This window comes from Falco punctatus, assembly GCF_963210335.1.
Source record: "Falco punctatus genome assembly, chromosome: 1".
In the NCBI taxonomy this organism is placed as follows: domain Eukaryota; kingdom Metazoa; phylum Chordata; class Aves; order Falconiformes; family Falconidae; genus Falco; species Falco punctatus.
Window position 1 is genome coordinate 42,111,836 of NC_137580.1, and position 14,610 is coordinate 42,126,445.

Below are 14,610 nucleotides of genomic sequence, written 5' to 3' on the forward strand. Positions count from 1 at the left end.
CAATATCTGCATAAATTACGAAGTGGATGGATAAATAATTACAAATTGCTAAGATACCACCCATCAGCTGAAACACATTAAGTGATTATTTGCTTGGCTTTAGTCCACTGTGAATGTTACAGAAGACTGACTTAAAACCACTTTCAACTCAAGCTGATTAACTGATGAAGTTTCAGCTTCTCAAGTGCATGGTATAGACAGGTAAGTTTGACAGTGTCTTGGGTTTATTTAAGTTATTCTATATTTAAAAAAAAAAATAACTTGCTGTAAATTGTCTTATTCCTAGTATTTGCATCAGTTATCTCAGTGAAAAAGTAAGTGACGTAAATGGGAAAGACATGTATAACAAAAGTAAAAAAATCCCATACTTGAAAATACACAAATCTAAGATATAAATAGATTGCATTCTATTTATTAATTTATTTATTAATTCTTTTTTTTTGTATAATTTCTTCTAAGCAATCTATGGTGGGAAAAAAGGATAAAAGAAAAAAAATTTAAAATAGAATACATACATTTGCAGCAATATTCTACAGCCTTTCTGCTGGTATTGCTCTTTGCTATAGCATATGCTTCTCCGTTTTTTTTACATTTTTGCTCTAATCAATGGATTTCTTTTTTGGACCCTTTCATTTACATCACATTCAGAGTGGCCACATTAAATGTTTGAATTTAAGTTTGAACCAGAGGACAATACATTTTGATAGTCATAGCTCCCTTTAATAATACAAAGAGCTGAAGTCAAAATTGGAAATAGTCTCAACAAATGCTAACTACACTTGATTTTCATCAGTGTAAAAATAAATTAAATTGGTATGAAAGATCCTTGATGACTTTTGTAACCTGGAGTGTGCAATTTTATGGCAGAAATAAAGTTTCCCTGTCTTAAGTAGTATGCATGTCAAAAGCAATGAAAAAAATGCTAATCCATGCTTCAGTAGCTACCTAGCAAAAAACTAGTGCAGGCATTGCCTATCCATACAGTACTTAGGCTTCCACCTGCCATGTAAAAGCATGTTCAGATAAAACCTGTCCTTGGTATGTCCTTTCAACAATGGTAATAAAAATTTGCATTAGAAACAAAGTCTTTCCCCACCCCCATCTGCTACACAGCAGAAAACTGCTTGAGGCTGAAATACAACTGAAAACATGCAAAGACATTTTATTGGACTGATCCTGCATATATTCTGGGTAACTGAAACTAATGGAACTATTTGCCTGACTAAAGATAGATACATAGCAAGGTGCAGAACTGCATCTTGGTCTATCGGTGCCAGTGATAGGAAATTAATATGAAGGAGTTGCTACACACTTTTTCACCTCCCCAGTTCTAGGATTGGGTCAGCAGCTTTGGTGATTGCACAAAAATATAGCATCACTGGATCTAGAGTGTTTATTTTCTTGCTCCTTACTTCTCCATGCTCTTGTAGGACAGGTTTAAGGTGTTTGGCAATTGTTTTGATGGTATAACAGTAACTTAGCAAACTTGAAATGCTGGACAGTAATGTTTACCTACACAGCGGTTTCACTGTTACTAAGTTCATGCATTTTGAGGATGATTCACAGTTCATTGATTTTGATATTTAAAATATATTCATTCATATAATTACTCTTCCAACAGTTCACATTGATCTTAATACAAACTTAAATTCTGTTTAGGCAATCAGTGAATTCAGTATGCTCAAAGAACTTAGTAAACAGAAAAAAAAATAAGAAAAAAAGAAAAATTAATTAACTGGTTGCTTCCACAGCTTCTCATAAAACCTCCTCTTCAATGCTTTGGTGGAGACAGAGCACTTGAAGCGTAAAGGCTGTCAAATCAAAGTTTTGGCAAATTGGTAGCTACAGTAATATACAGCCTTTTTATTTTCCATTCCAAACTACTGCTCCATCCAACTCAGAAATGGCATATTAAATGAATTCCCAACCTTGAAAACTCTGAGTTCTTCATAAAACATGTTGCAAATACACACATGCAAAACAAGTTATAATGCACCATTAAAACCTCTTTTATTTGTGTTACCTTTTTCAACAATCATCAAGGCCACCTATAATCTAAGTTTAAATAATAAACTAGACACATCTAGAGGATGAGATAATCAGCCAAAGACCTGAAACAGTCTCTGGAAGTGCCTTTCTCTTTTTAGCTGTTATCCAAAGAGATCAGTTTGGCACCCAAACAAGTGTTTCAGCTAAGTGAGGTGGAATTCGGTCTAAGCTTTTTTGGTCATAGTTTTAGGCAGGAAAAATATCTGGAGTTGCTGAACTTATAGCAGGCTAACCTCACAGTTTCCATCAACTAAGAGCATGCATATGGACCTTGTTAGGCCAAGAACACCAATTGATGGGAACTGGATTGTTTTGATAACAGATTCAATCAAAACAATTAAGTAGTGTCGTATCTGATGATTGAATGCACTTAAAACTTGTATTGTTTCACAAATCCATGCTTATATGATGGTACTGAAATACAGGCTTTAGCAAGTAATTTCTATTTCTTGCATGTTTTAACAATAAGTTTGGGGCAAAGTCATAGTATTTCTGATTTCTAGCACTAAATTCAATTTTATCCAGATTGGATCTACCTTTGTAGAATTTGCTTATCTCTATGCTTATTTGACATAATGAGATCTTCCCATGGTACAGGCTGGCATACTCCCTGCAGAATTGTCAAAATATTATTGCTTTCTGACTGCTGATGATACAGGATTATATGCAAGATTTGAAATATAGCACAAAAACTATTTAGATTAGGATTATATATGATACGTATCTTTAAAAAAACCCACAACATAACTGTAATGCTTTTTTTATGCATATTTAATGTAGCCATAGATTACATTGGTACTCCTTCTGTATTGATAGTAACATCCAAAACAATGTACTGAATTTTAAATTATTTTATTAAAAAAAGGAGAAAAACAATTTTTCTGGTTATGTCTGCGTCCTTCTTTGGAAACCCATGGCACTTTACAATATCCAAATATTATCTCATCTAATGAATAATTAACAGAGACAGCAAAGAAATAACTTTTTATTTTCACTAATTGTCTTCTATGATCTCTTCCAAAAGAACTCAAAGACCTGCTTAATAGTTTGATTACCATTTCCTGACACCTAGCCTCTTTCAGTCGTGTCTATCACTGCTGTCTGAGAAAAAGGAGGATACACAGTGCATCTCAAGCCTTAGGACAGATAATCACAAAATTAAAGGACAATCTGAAAAACCACTTATTTAAAATACAGGAAGATGGGTTTTGCTGAACTTAATACCATTTGCTAGTTTTTAAGATCTGTAATTTCCACTCATGTTAATGCATTCTAATTATTTCCTGCCTAGCTTTTGTTACTCATGAAGATTAAAGTGGTCTGTTTGATGTGTGCAGAGAAGTGTCTACAGAAAATGGTAAATTAATTGGAAGATGTCAGCTTACGAGAACATTTTTGACTTGAGTGCTGTAAGGCTGTTAACAAACAGACTAACTCATTTGTCTCACAATGAAACGAAAATAAAAAATCACAACATTATGATAAAATCTTGACTAGGAAATGCCTGCAAGACTCTTTGAAGCCTTAGGTTCATTTCTTCCCTGGGCTTTGGCACCGTGATGTATGCAAATCACGTTCTACTTAACTCTGAAGTGAAATAGGTTCTATGCAGAACAGATGGACCAGGGCTAATGTGGCGATGTGCACTGGAGATGAGAACAGATTAATACCACAGGGGGAGACTGGAGGAAAATTGGAAAGATGGGGGTATTTGAACTAATTAATAAGTCATTTCCAAGTGATAGTTATGCCTTCAAGCACAGTAAATAATATCAAGGAAGTGTATTTCAAATTTTATACATGTGTTTTAATGTAGATTAGAATTAAGAGCCATACTTTGGCATTATTAAAAAAAATATGATGTATTCCCCCATCCCAGAATGTACCCTTGTGATATAAGTATCATTGATGAGCTTAATATGTGCATGGTGACATGAATTGCTGTTTGTAAAACCCATGGCAGACTCATGGACTTGGCACAAAGCTTTTGGGAATGGATTTTTTGCAAGAAGGACTGTATGAGCTGGTAGAACATGTTCTGCCACCTGCACCCAAGCCACAGAGATGCAGCTCTGCAGTGTCTGGAGGCATGGTCTGATTACTAGATCTCATTCAGGTGTCTCTCTAAGTCTCTCCTATCTTCATCTTAATCAAACAGCCTTCAGACTTGTGAAGTTCAGAGTTCCCAAAGTTGTGCCAGAGCAACAGCATGTAGATACCTACATCTTTGGATGAGATCTTCAGGCGTGCATTACAGAATGAGGCTTTCAATGGAAACATTTCAGCTGACCAAGTTATAATACTCATTCTAATGGACATTTTACTCTGAGGCAGATAGTCACGTAGAAATAAAGAGGTCCAACTAAGAATTAAAAATATTTTAACATGCACAAAAACATGAGGATCTGAAGCAATTAAGATACGTGAGAAATATGTAACTTCCCAGTATCAGTGAAGGCATCAGAGTTTTGTTTAGGGTTGGAAAAAGCAAAATTCCATGTGTTAGGACATCGAAGATTGTTCATTTTGCAAAGCTTAGAGTATATGGATGAGCCTGATTACTAGTATTCATAATGGACATGGTTAATAAATGGAAAAAGAAATGGTGATGAAAGGAAACATAGAGCTAATTGTCTGGATGCTCTGCATTCTCTACATGACTTCTTAGGAGATTACTTTCAAGCTATAGAGGAAGACATAAAACACTTGACAGTGAGGGAAGATTTTGAGAAAAACCTAATGAAGATGGCTAGTTCAGTTTGCTAGTAAGGAAACAATCTACATGGCTTTCTGCTCACCAGCGCAGATGCTGTATCATTCCTCTTACATACAAGTCTTTCATTCTAGACCTGGCACAATAAGAAGAGAGAAAGATATAAAATGGCCTGTTGCCTAAACCTTGATTCCTGTTCTGCTGATTTCATTGCAGGTAGCAAATCTGGCCTGTTCAATATCAAATAATGAAGAAGGTGTGAAGTTAGTCCGTATGGCAGCAACACAGATTGATAGTCTGTGCCCACAGGTAAGCGAGATTCCTGCTAAAAAGTATTGAGAAATCTTTTGGCATTAAAAAACATCAGTTAGCTGAGACAGAGAAAACAGCCTGGATGAAGATTATAGCCTTGCCTTTGTCATTACATTGGTGCCTGTTTTGCACGAACTGTGAAAAATACGTTCCTATCTTGAGACCTGCATATGGAATGGGGTGTAATGCTGTATTTTTAACACAGTCTGTAATCTATTTGTTCTTTCCTTTGTGAAAAAAAATTTGCCACTCCTTGTAACAAGTGATTTTGCATAACAGGTAATAAATGCTGCGCTCACACTAGCTGCCAGACCGCAGAGCAAAGTAGCACAGGACAACATGGATGTCTTTAAAGATCAGTGGGAGAAACAAGTGCGAGTTCTCACTGAAGCTGTTGATGACATCACTTCGGTGGATGATTTCCTCTCTGTTTCAGGTACTGAGATCAAGGGACTTTTCTAAAAATATACTCCTAAATTAAAGTAATGGGTCAGAGCAGAGAAGAGCTATAATTACTAAAGCATCATTAGTCCATTAGTCTGAGCCTGTTGGAATGCTGATCTTTTATACTCAGTAGGAGCAACGAAGCCACGCCAATCAAACACTGTTAGCAATAGTTAGCTTTTCATCTCCCAGAAAATAGCATCCTAATTGTGCTTCTATTTCTAAAGAAGTTTTTGGTTTTTTGGGGTTTTTTTTCCAACTCAGGCTCAAGGTAGGGTTTTGTCCACCTCTTAAGAATGTGTTCCAGACCTCTGTGTGACAGACTGACAGTATATGTAAAAATTGTTAAGAGTCCTTGTGCGGTTGTAGGCAAGAGGAAGAAAGACGAATTTTCCTTGCTGTATTTTGTAGTTTTGTTCAGATCAGCTGTGTCTAAACAGAGGGGCAGATATGCCATACAGTCCTGGCCCCCTGATCATCATACCAGTTTAGCAGGCCCTGAAAAGGGATAGGAAGAAGGGGAATAGGTAGATGCTGCATGTGTGTCCTATCTAAGTATGTTGTGTATCCCTATTTCCAGAGGGCTTGGAAGCACTTCTGGGTTCCAGAGTTACTGTTGTAGCAAGGCAACCAAAAAAAGTGATGAAGTAGTATAAGAAACAGCAAATCTTTGCACTTCTCTGACCTTGCTGGGAAGGATTACAAGGCAAAGTGAGCTTTTCTATGACAACAGAGGAATTATCTTAGTCCTTACGTAAAGAAAAGACGGAGAGGAGAAGGACATTGACTCTTTGGGTCACAGTCTTTTCTCCTTCCTCCTTGTAAACTTGTGGCAGCATGAATTGTTATAATATAGTCATACACAATAAATACTATAATTGCAGAGTGCTGCATGTCTTGGATTAATTGTCTGCTGCAGAAAACTCATTTCCCTATTACAGTTTGAAAGAGGTGAATTCCATTGTTGTGAATAAGGACATAGAACGTGCCAAGTGTGCTTAGCTTACTTTAATGTCACAGAAGAGCCAGACTTCAGGAGGTAGCTTGGCCTTAATTTTGTGTTGCATTCTACATCCTTTTCCTTGATGTTTTCCAAATTTCCTGATAAAAGTTTAAGAAGTTTGGGGAAAAAAAAAAAAATTATCCTTTAAATAAGTCCTTAATTTTCTTTTTTTGCCCTCCTTTTTCATTTTGTTTGGTTGTATCCTGCTATTATTAGTAACAGGGAAATGGTTTGGTTTAGTATAATTACACTCCACTGTTCAACACACTGCTAGAGTGTTTACTGCAAGCCATGACAAGAAAAAGAAAATGAACTCTCAGCATAAAAGGGTACTTCAGGATCTGATAGCACATAGAATTTTATTTGAGGTTTGAAGCTGGCAAACACATTTCAACAAGCCTAGTTCTACAATGAAAGGACAGAAGAAGCTGTAAACTGTAGACCCAGTCCACAAGCCAAAGAGATAGCAAACTTTCTTAAATGGCCATTTGGCGATTTCACTGAGGACTTTGTTCACTCCAGGCACTTTTATCTGTAAAACTAAAAGTTACTTGAATGGATAACGTTTTTGTTTTTTTGTTTTTTCTCAAATCATGTTTGCTTCCAGCATAGCCTTGACTTAGATCCAAACTTTCCAAGGCAGCTGAAAGGTAGTATTTCTGTTGCTTTTACATTTTTTTTCTAATACTGTCCATAGACAAATCTATTAAAAATAAGAAAAAACCATCACATCTATCCAGAAAGCCCGCTGCTGCTAGCTGTAAGCTTGGAAGCCTCAGCTTACACAGGGTAGTTTTATTTTTGGATATGTTTGGATGAACTAGCGAAGCATTCAAAATGGGCTAGTGTCTGGTTATACGTACCTTGTGAAATGACACCTCCTCCTCTTCATATTGAGTGTCACATTTGATAGCATGTTGTATTAATACAGTGGCTGCAAAACAAAAGAAGGCTGACCATAATTTTAAACAGTTACTTTTTATTCCAAATGCACTGTCTGTTCAAACGCATATAGGGCTTCTTGTTGGGCAAAATTTGGCTATTCCATGGTAAAAAAATGGTGATGGTGAGGAAGAAAAAGTGAAGAAATATTTTAGAAAAACATCTTTTAAATGTGGATAGGGAATTTTTTAAACAAAAAAACTTTACCTTGCAAGTTACTCTGATTCACATCTCAGGGGACTTTCAGTTTTCATTCAGAGATGTTACAGTTTAAAATTTGACATCATGTAACACATTTCTGGAACCCTCAAATGATTGAACCTTGAGATTTTTAGTAGTGAAGATCAGTGAGTCATTCTATTTTTGTGGCCAAGGATAATTAATAAAAAGCAGTTTGTGAACGTGTTGATTCTGTTATTTATTACTGTTACATCAAACTTACTATAAAGAACAGCATTATTACAAAGATCAGCATTCATTTATGGTGTCTGCAGCAGAAAAGTAAATTGTTATTTAAAGCCATTGATTTTCTCAGAGTGGGCTTGTTCAAGTATGAAATCCAGTCATAGTTTTATTATTGAAATTATTTTTAACTGGCTGCAGGGAAATAATGTCTGACCTAGTCAAAATCTGCTTCATCCTTTCACATTATCTGTATGTGAGAATACTACATAAACTATGATAATGCAGCACCTGAAAGTAGATGGCCTGATCCTGAGCTGAGAAAAAAAAAAAAAAACAATGCAGCTCCCAAGGTTTTCATACGATATTACACCATCTGAGCAGACTCACTGTTGTCCACTTACTCCAGAACATGCACAGTCACATATAATTATACTGTCTGTCATGAAAAATTCACAACTTAATCTCTGGCATAGATGGAGTAAAGGAGATGAACTGCTCATGCACAGGTTCTCTGCTATCTACAAAGGCCATTTGCTGTTGTCTTTTCAAAATTATTTATTTTCTTTTCTAACTTATTTCAGCACAAATGAACCAAACATACTAAATGTTTATGGGAATGTGTAAATTCATCTTCAGAAAGTTATCCAACTGTTTATTAGAGCATCTGCATAATATTTGCTTTCCTTTTGCATTGATTTTTGTTACAATTTCATTATAATAAAATACAGCGTCATGTTTGAAATTAATGTGACTATTTTTCAAAGAATTACAGGTTGGTACTTGCAGTACAGGTGAGAGGACGTAGCAGCCCAGTCCCTTTTAAAGTTAGATATCACACTTGGGATTTTTACTGTTATGTGACATAGTATCACAGAATATTTGTTTTACAGGCCTGAATAAGGACAGATTGGTTTTTTTTTAACATAGCGACATTTGCTGTTTACCCAGATCGGTAAGCTTTGTTATGAAGAATGAAATAAGCCTTATTTGTTTCCTACATTCCAGAAAACCATATTCTGGAAGATGTGAATAAGTGTGTGATTGCTCTCCAAGAAGGGGATGTTGATACACTGGACAGAACTGCGGGTGCCATCCGAGGCCGTGCAGCAAGGGTTATTCACATCATTAATGCAGAGATGGAAAACTATGAAACCGGAGTTTATACAGAGAAGGTACTGGAAGCTACCAAACTGCTCTCTGAAACAGGTAAGCTTACTTGAAATATTATTCAGTATTAAGTCAATCAAAACTTGCAGTAAGTTTTCTGAAATCTGTAACTCAGAGGGGAATCTGTGCTTGAAAACAAGGTATAAACTAACAAATTAATGACCATGAGTGTTTTCTTTATTCTCTACTCAATGCTATTGCAGACGATGTATTAACAAGAGCCGTATAAGAGAAGAGATTCAGTAACCCATCAAGGCTAGTATGCTTCATCCAAGTTTCAGTGATTTGAGTAAATAATATGTGGCTTTTCTTCAAGTTCTTTCTGAGTTGGTTGATTATGTATTATGTGTCTAGAAAATCATTACAAACATCACTCTGTTGTCTGTGCAGGTGAATGTACTTGTTGGTAACTGAAGTTGTGTTTCTAAACAAAGCAATTTTTCATTGAAAATACATATGAGCAACTGAAAATATATTACCTGATTGAAGAAATATAAAAGTCTGCTAGATTATATAAAATATATATTATATAAGATACATTGATTATATATTAAAAACAGGGACTGCTAGATGGATATACTGGGTAAAAAAACTGATAATTTTTTTTTTTAATCTTTTTTTACCTTCACTGAGGAACAGGGGTTGGATTCATCTAGGTGTAGATATAAGCTGGTCATTTTAGGCTCCTTTATACTCAGTATTATCTGTTGCTATGTGCGTCTGCATTGTTCGGTGCAGACAGTACTGTCAAGTGTTCTCATCTCAAAGCAGTGGTCTACATTTGTTTGGATGAATCATGTTTTGAATTTCATTGACTTTATGGACTGGTTCTCCACTCACTGTACAAGTGACCAGCTATGATGCAGATGCATGAATTGTGGATGTCTGAAAATATCTGAGCTGATCCTTCCCTATCTGGCTGCACTTGCTCCTCTGGGCTTTATAATAATCAAGATTATTTTAGGAGGAACAAATGATAATGGACCAGCTCAGGACACAGCAAGTGTAACATTCAGGCATCTCCATATAAGGTAGAAAAGCAAAAACTGCTGTAGCTTTGGCAGCCTCTGTGTTAGCTTTGAGAACAGAAATCAGCAAAATGAGCTAGAAAAAATGTTGGGATGGTATAATATTACTTGTATTATTGTTGTCCCCAGGTTATTTTGTTTTAGCCCTAATAGGGACCCCAAGCCTTATTTGCACATATAAATACCAATGACCACAATCAAGAATTTCTGCTTTTTCTGACCTTTCATTATTATTTATTGGAATTTATAGCTGAATTGCAGTTTATTGGTATTGTGGTTATGACCAGAAAATTTGTGCCTTGAACACACGCAATGCTTGTAGAATGTAATATAGACATTAACTTTCACAGCCTCTTTCCTGGGAGCTGCAGAGAGACATTTTTGGGGAGAGGTCAGAAATCATTACCATGATCTTCAGCCTGTGGTACATGCTCCATTTGTCTCTGCACAGCTGTTTCCTATACAACATTCCTATACAACAGTCTTTACATCTGACTGAACCTAGAAGGTCAGGGTTTGACCATGTACAGCTTGAAGATAATGCAATAAAATTTGCTTCTTTCTTCCCTTGAAGTTTAGTGTTTCTATTTGTGTCATGTGCTTTTAGGTGGGAGAAGCAAAAGTGGATCTGAAAATTGTTTTTGTTAGTCCCCCTATTTTTTACTACCCAAGAAGAGATCAATGGAATGAGTACTGTAAATTTACCTTATTTGAAAAAGTCTATGAACTGGCATGTATTCAAAGAAACAAAATAATCTGTTGATTTTGGTATGGAAAAAGTATTTTGTTGCACCCTTGTGTTAAAGTCTCCTTTTGGTAAAGGAGAGATTTGGAATTCTTCCTATCACTAAGATTTCTTTATTAAGCAAAACAAAACATATATTCAGGCTTTTTATTCAGCCAAAATTTCTGACCTAATTTTCTGTAAAATTTTGTAATAACAGTTTTTCAACAGAGTAAGTGGCAATTATAAAACATAGTTATATAGACCAATAATAGGCACATATATACTTACTTTCCATATTTAATGCACTTTTTGATATAATCTGAATTATAACTAATTGCTAGAGTCTCTGGCCTAAGTGCATCTTGACAATATTAACTTGTTGATGCTAGGATTCAGTACTTAAGACTGAGTCCCTGTCCCTCAAAGTCAAAGTTATTATTTATGTTGTATTTTGTAAAATACAAGAAAACTTGTGAGGATTTAAAAGAAACGAATTTTAAATGTTAGGAACTGTATGTCATGTACAAATTGTGCAACAGAAGTTCAGAAGATGGAATGGGCCCAAATTCAATGGAGCAAATGAAGCTAAAACCATTTATGCCAGACACGAATGTGTATCATTAATATTACAGCATAATTTCTATCTGCAGCTTTTCAGGCCATTTACAAAGTCATTGATTATTATTTCTTTATGATTGTTGATTTAAAAAAGTTGAATTTCCTGACTCAATTTGTCACTGTAGAAAAAAGTGGTTAAAAGAGTATGTAGGCCACCCTATGCCATTCTGTGCCCTGCCCATATATACCCTGCCCTCTCCCCCACAACAGGTCTCTGTCTACATATGCAGCCATGTAGCTATGGATGTAGAGATAAGGGCATCTATGAATACATACATACATTTATATATTCTTTCTGTTCATCACCTTGAGATCCTGCACAGATTTTATCAGACACTCAAGAACGATGGGAGTGATTTACTTGTAGCCTTGTTTCACCCACAGATGCAGATATCAAAATTTCTGTGAGAAACACAGTGATGAACACCTTATCATTTTCATCTTTGTTCCTTTTTCTTTTTTAATTGACCTTTATTTATTTTTAAATGAAGTGCTTTCAAAAGCTAGGAAAACTTTATTTAAATGACAGCGGAAGGAAGATAAACATATTACCTTTCTCTTCTAGTTATTATTTACTTTTAACTATCAGCTTAGGGAAAAAAAAGCCTCTGTTAAGCCTCTTTTCCCAGGGATTTCATATTGTTATATGAGTACTGGGTTTGATCCACAGTAGAGAAATATGAATACACTGTTTTGGAAAGAGAATCACCTTGCTAATTTTTTTATTTAGGGTTTTTTTTTTTTTGGGGGGGGGGACGAGGGAAGCGGGGACAGTGGGTATTAATCTTTAATGAAAGTGATATTGGTAGGTTCTGAGAAATTGAAACTATGCAAAACTTACTTTAATAACTGGTTTCACCTTTAAATTTTATTTATTCATTGTTGTAATTTACAACTTTTGGAATATATGGGGTAGGTTTTTTTATAGTGTTTTAGTGCTTTCTTGCCTGTTCTTGACTAACCTACTGCCTTTATAGCCAAGTGGTTAGTAGAGACCAGATTCTTATCTCTTGACAGCGGTATTAGGGAGTGACGTATTGGTTAATGTCTTTTTAAATTGGATACTTTTATTTTCCTTTAAAACCAAAATAAAAACTTCACTCTCACTTGCTGACTTTCTTATAAATCCAAGATGAAAACTATAAAACCACAGAATCTACAGGCCTTGCTGGGAACAAACACAAAGTTCATACATTTTAGTGGATGTTAATTGTGTGCAGGAGTAAACTAGACTTCCCAGGTTTCGATTTTTTGGTTGGGTGGTTGGTTTTTTTTTTTTTGGGGGGGGGGGGCACTGTGAAGTTTTACTAATACCTTTAGCTCAGTTTCCTGAAGAGCAAGGCTCGGTGGCTTCCTGGGGACAGCCCCAGCCTTGGGCATCAGGCACCTCTGTGGGGACAGGGATGAACTGAGTGCAGGCTGGGATGGCAGCCCATCAGTGGGTTCAGCCCAGTGAGGGGAACAAGGTCATACACAGGGCCATGCTGATGGCTTCTGTTCAATCTTCTGTTGGTATGCAGCATTTGTAGAGAACTGTGAAATTATCCTGCTACAGATGACCGAAGGGAAAAAAAAGGAAGGAGAGAAGGGTGGAGAGGAAAAGAGAGGAGAAAGAAAAGGTTAAAAACAAAGAAAAAGGCAAAAAACGAGGGAAGAGAGAAAACAGCACAATTTCTCTTTGAATATTGATATCTTTAATACTATTCAGTGCCCTGTCCTAGCCATGACCGAGGCCAGCTGAGAGTGTCCCATTACCTTTAATGAGGAGGAGAGCGAAGTCTGTTCAGCAATTGCTAGAGAAGCTGTACCAGCTGAAGGGAGGAAGCATGAGTTTCTAAATGACTAAAAAGAATTGTCTGTAGAAAGAAATAAACAAGCAATGAGGTTGAATATCATTTCCCAAGATTTCTGAGATACAGGGAGGAGAAAAAGCTGTGATATTCTTTAAAGGTCAGAGGGTTGAATTTAAATTGGGGAAACTAGAGTAGACTGCAGAGTTGTAATGAAAGTGAGTGAGTGGGAAATGAAGGGGAAAAAGCAGAACAAATGGGACCAGAACTGCGTGAGAAGGGCTTTTTTGGGGGTTCCAGGGTTTTTTTGGATATTTTTGTTTATTCCTTCATTTTGCATTTGGGATGTCTGGAAATCATCCTGGAAAAACAAGTAATGTAGTACTTGGGTTACTCACTCCTATGAAGGACATTGGAAATTTGGAATCTTCTGATTCAGACCAGAAATTTGAGCTTCAGCTTTTAGCATGTTTTTAAAATATCCTAGTAACTTTGTAACTAGCTGATTTTAAGTAGGCCACTCTCTGACTTCTGTTTTGACTCAATTTTATTTTTTTTTTATTTTGTCTTTATCAGAATGAACTAAAGTTGAAAATCAGCACTACTGGCAATTCAGCAATAAGCCTGTGAGAGTTTTATCAGTGTGAGTAGGACAAACTTTAAAGATATTTATCACAAGGAAAAGGCAGCTCAATGATATTATCAAATCTAATACTAAAATGTGGTAAAGATGGATTTTCAAGCAGTGATATGAAAGGAAACAAAATGTAGAAGTAAGAAGATGAATTTAGGCATAGCTGTAATATATATAAAAAATATTGAATCTAAGGCAGAGCTAAAAATTGCAAAGTGGAGCCTATTTAAAAAAAAAAATGATGTTAAATTAATGTTTTATGGGAGTATCAGGTAGTTATAGTACAACTGATGGGTACCATCATCCTGAGAACATGAGATCGTTTATCCAGGGATTTTGATGAAATTATGGCTTTTCTTCTGCAAAGCACTGTAGGTTTTTCTTTAAAGTTTTGCTAAACTGAAATCCAAAGGTCAAGGTATCACCAACAAAAACCATTTGATACGCTATTAAAAGAAAGGTATTTTACAAAAGGACCAGACAATACCCAAAATTATGTTCCACTAGTGCCTGGTTTGATCCAAAGAATTTGTAACCAAAGAGACTATGTTCAATATGCAGAGGAATACAGTAATATATAATGTAAAATATATTATAAAACAATTAAATGACACATGAAATTAATATATCACCATGGTGTCTAAAAGCTTAAATTCTATTTCTTTTTCTCTCCACTTTTAGGATTTAAAAATGGAATATAGACTAAAGGCAAATATAATGTAATTGATTTAGATTTTCAAAGGCTTTTCATAAAGTCACACACAAAGGACTGTTTGGA

At 35.6% G+C, this 14,610-nt stretch overlaps 1 protein-coding gene and 1 long non-coding RNA gene across 3 annotated transcripts in view; one reads left to right on the top strand and one right to left on the bottom strand.

Annotated features, from left to right (window-relative positions):
• The window catches only part of CTNNA2 (catenin alpha 2), a 557,331-nt gene that overhangs the window by 484,518 nt on the left and 58,203 nt on the right, over positions 1-14,610 (top strand). For both annotated transcript variants that reach the window (XM_080398303.1, XM_080398304.1), the window contains exons 10-12: positions 4,979-5,071; positions 5,354-5,510; positions 8,874-9,074. In XM_080398303.1, coding sequence (XP_080254429.1) covers positions 4,979-5,071; positions 5,354-5,510; positions 8,874-9,074 — 451 coding nt within the window. The remainder of the gene's footprint in view (positions 1-4,978; positions 5,072-5,353; positions 5,511-8,873; positions 9,075-14,610) is intronic.
• LOC308068190 overlaps positions 1-14,610 on the bottom strand; it is a 58,556-nt gene that overhangs the window by 25,157 nt on the left and 18,789 nt on the right. The gene's annotated exons all lie outside the window — the stretch shown is intronic.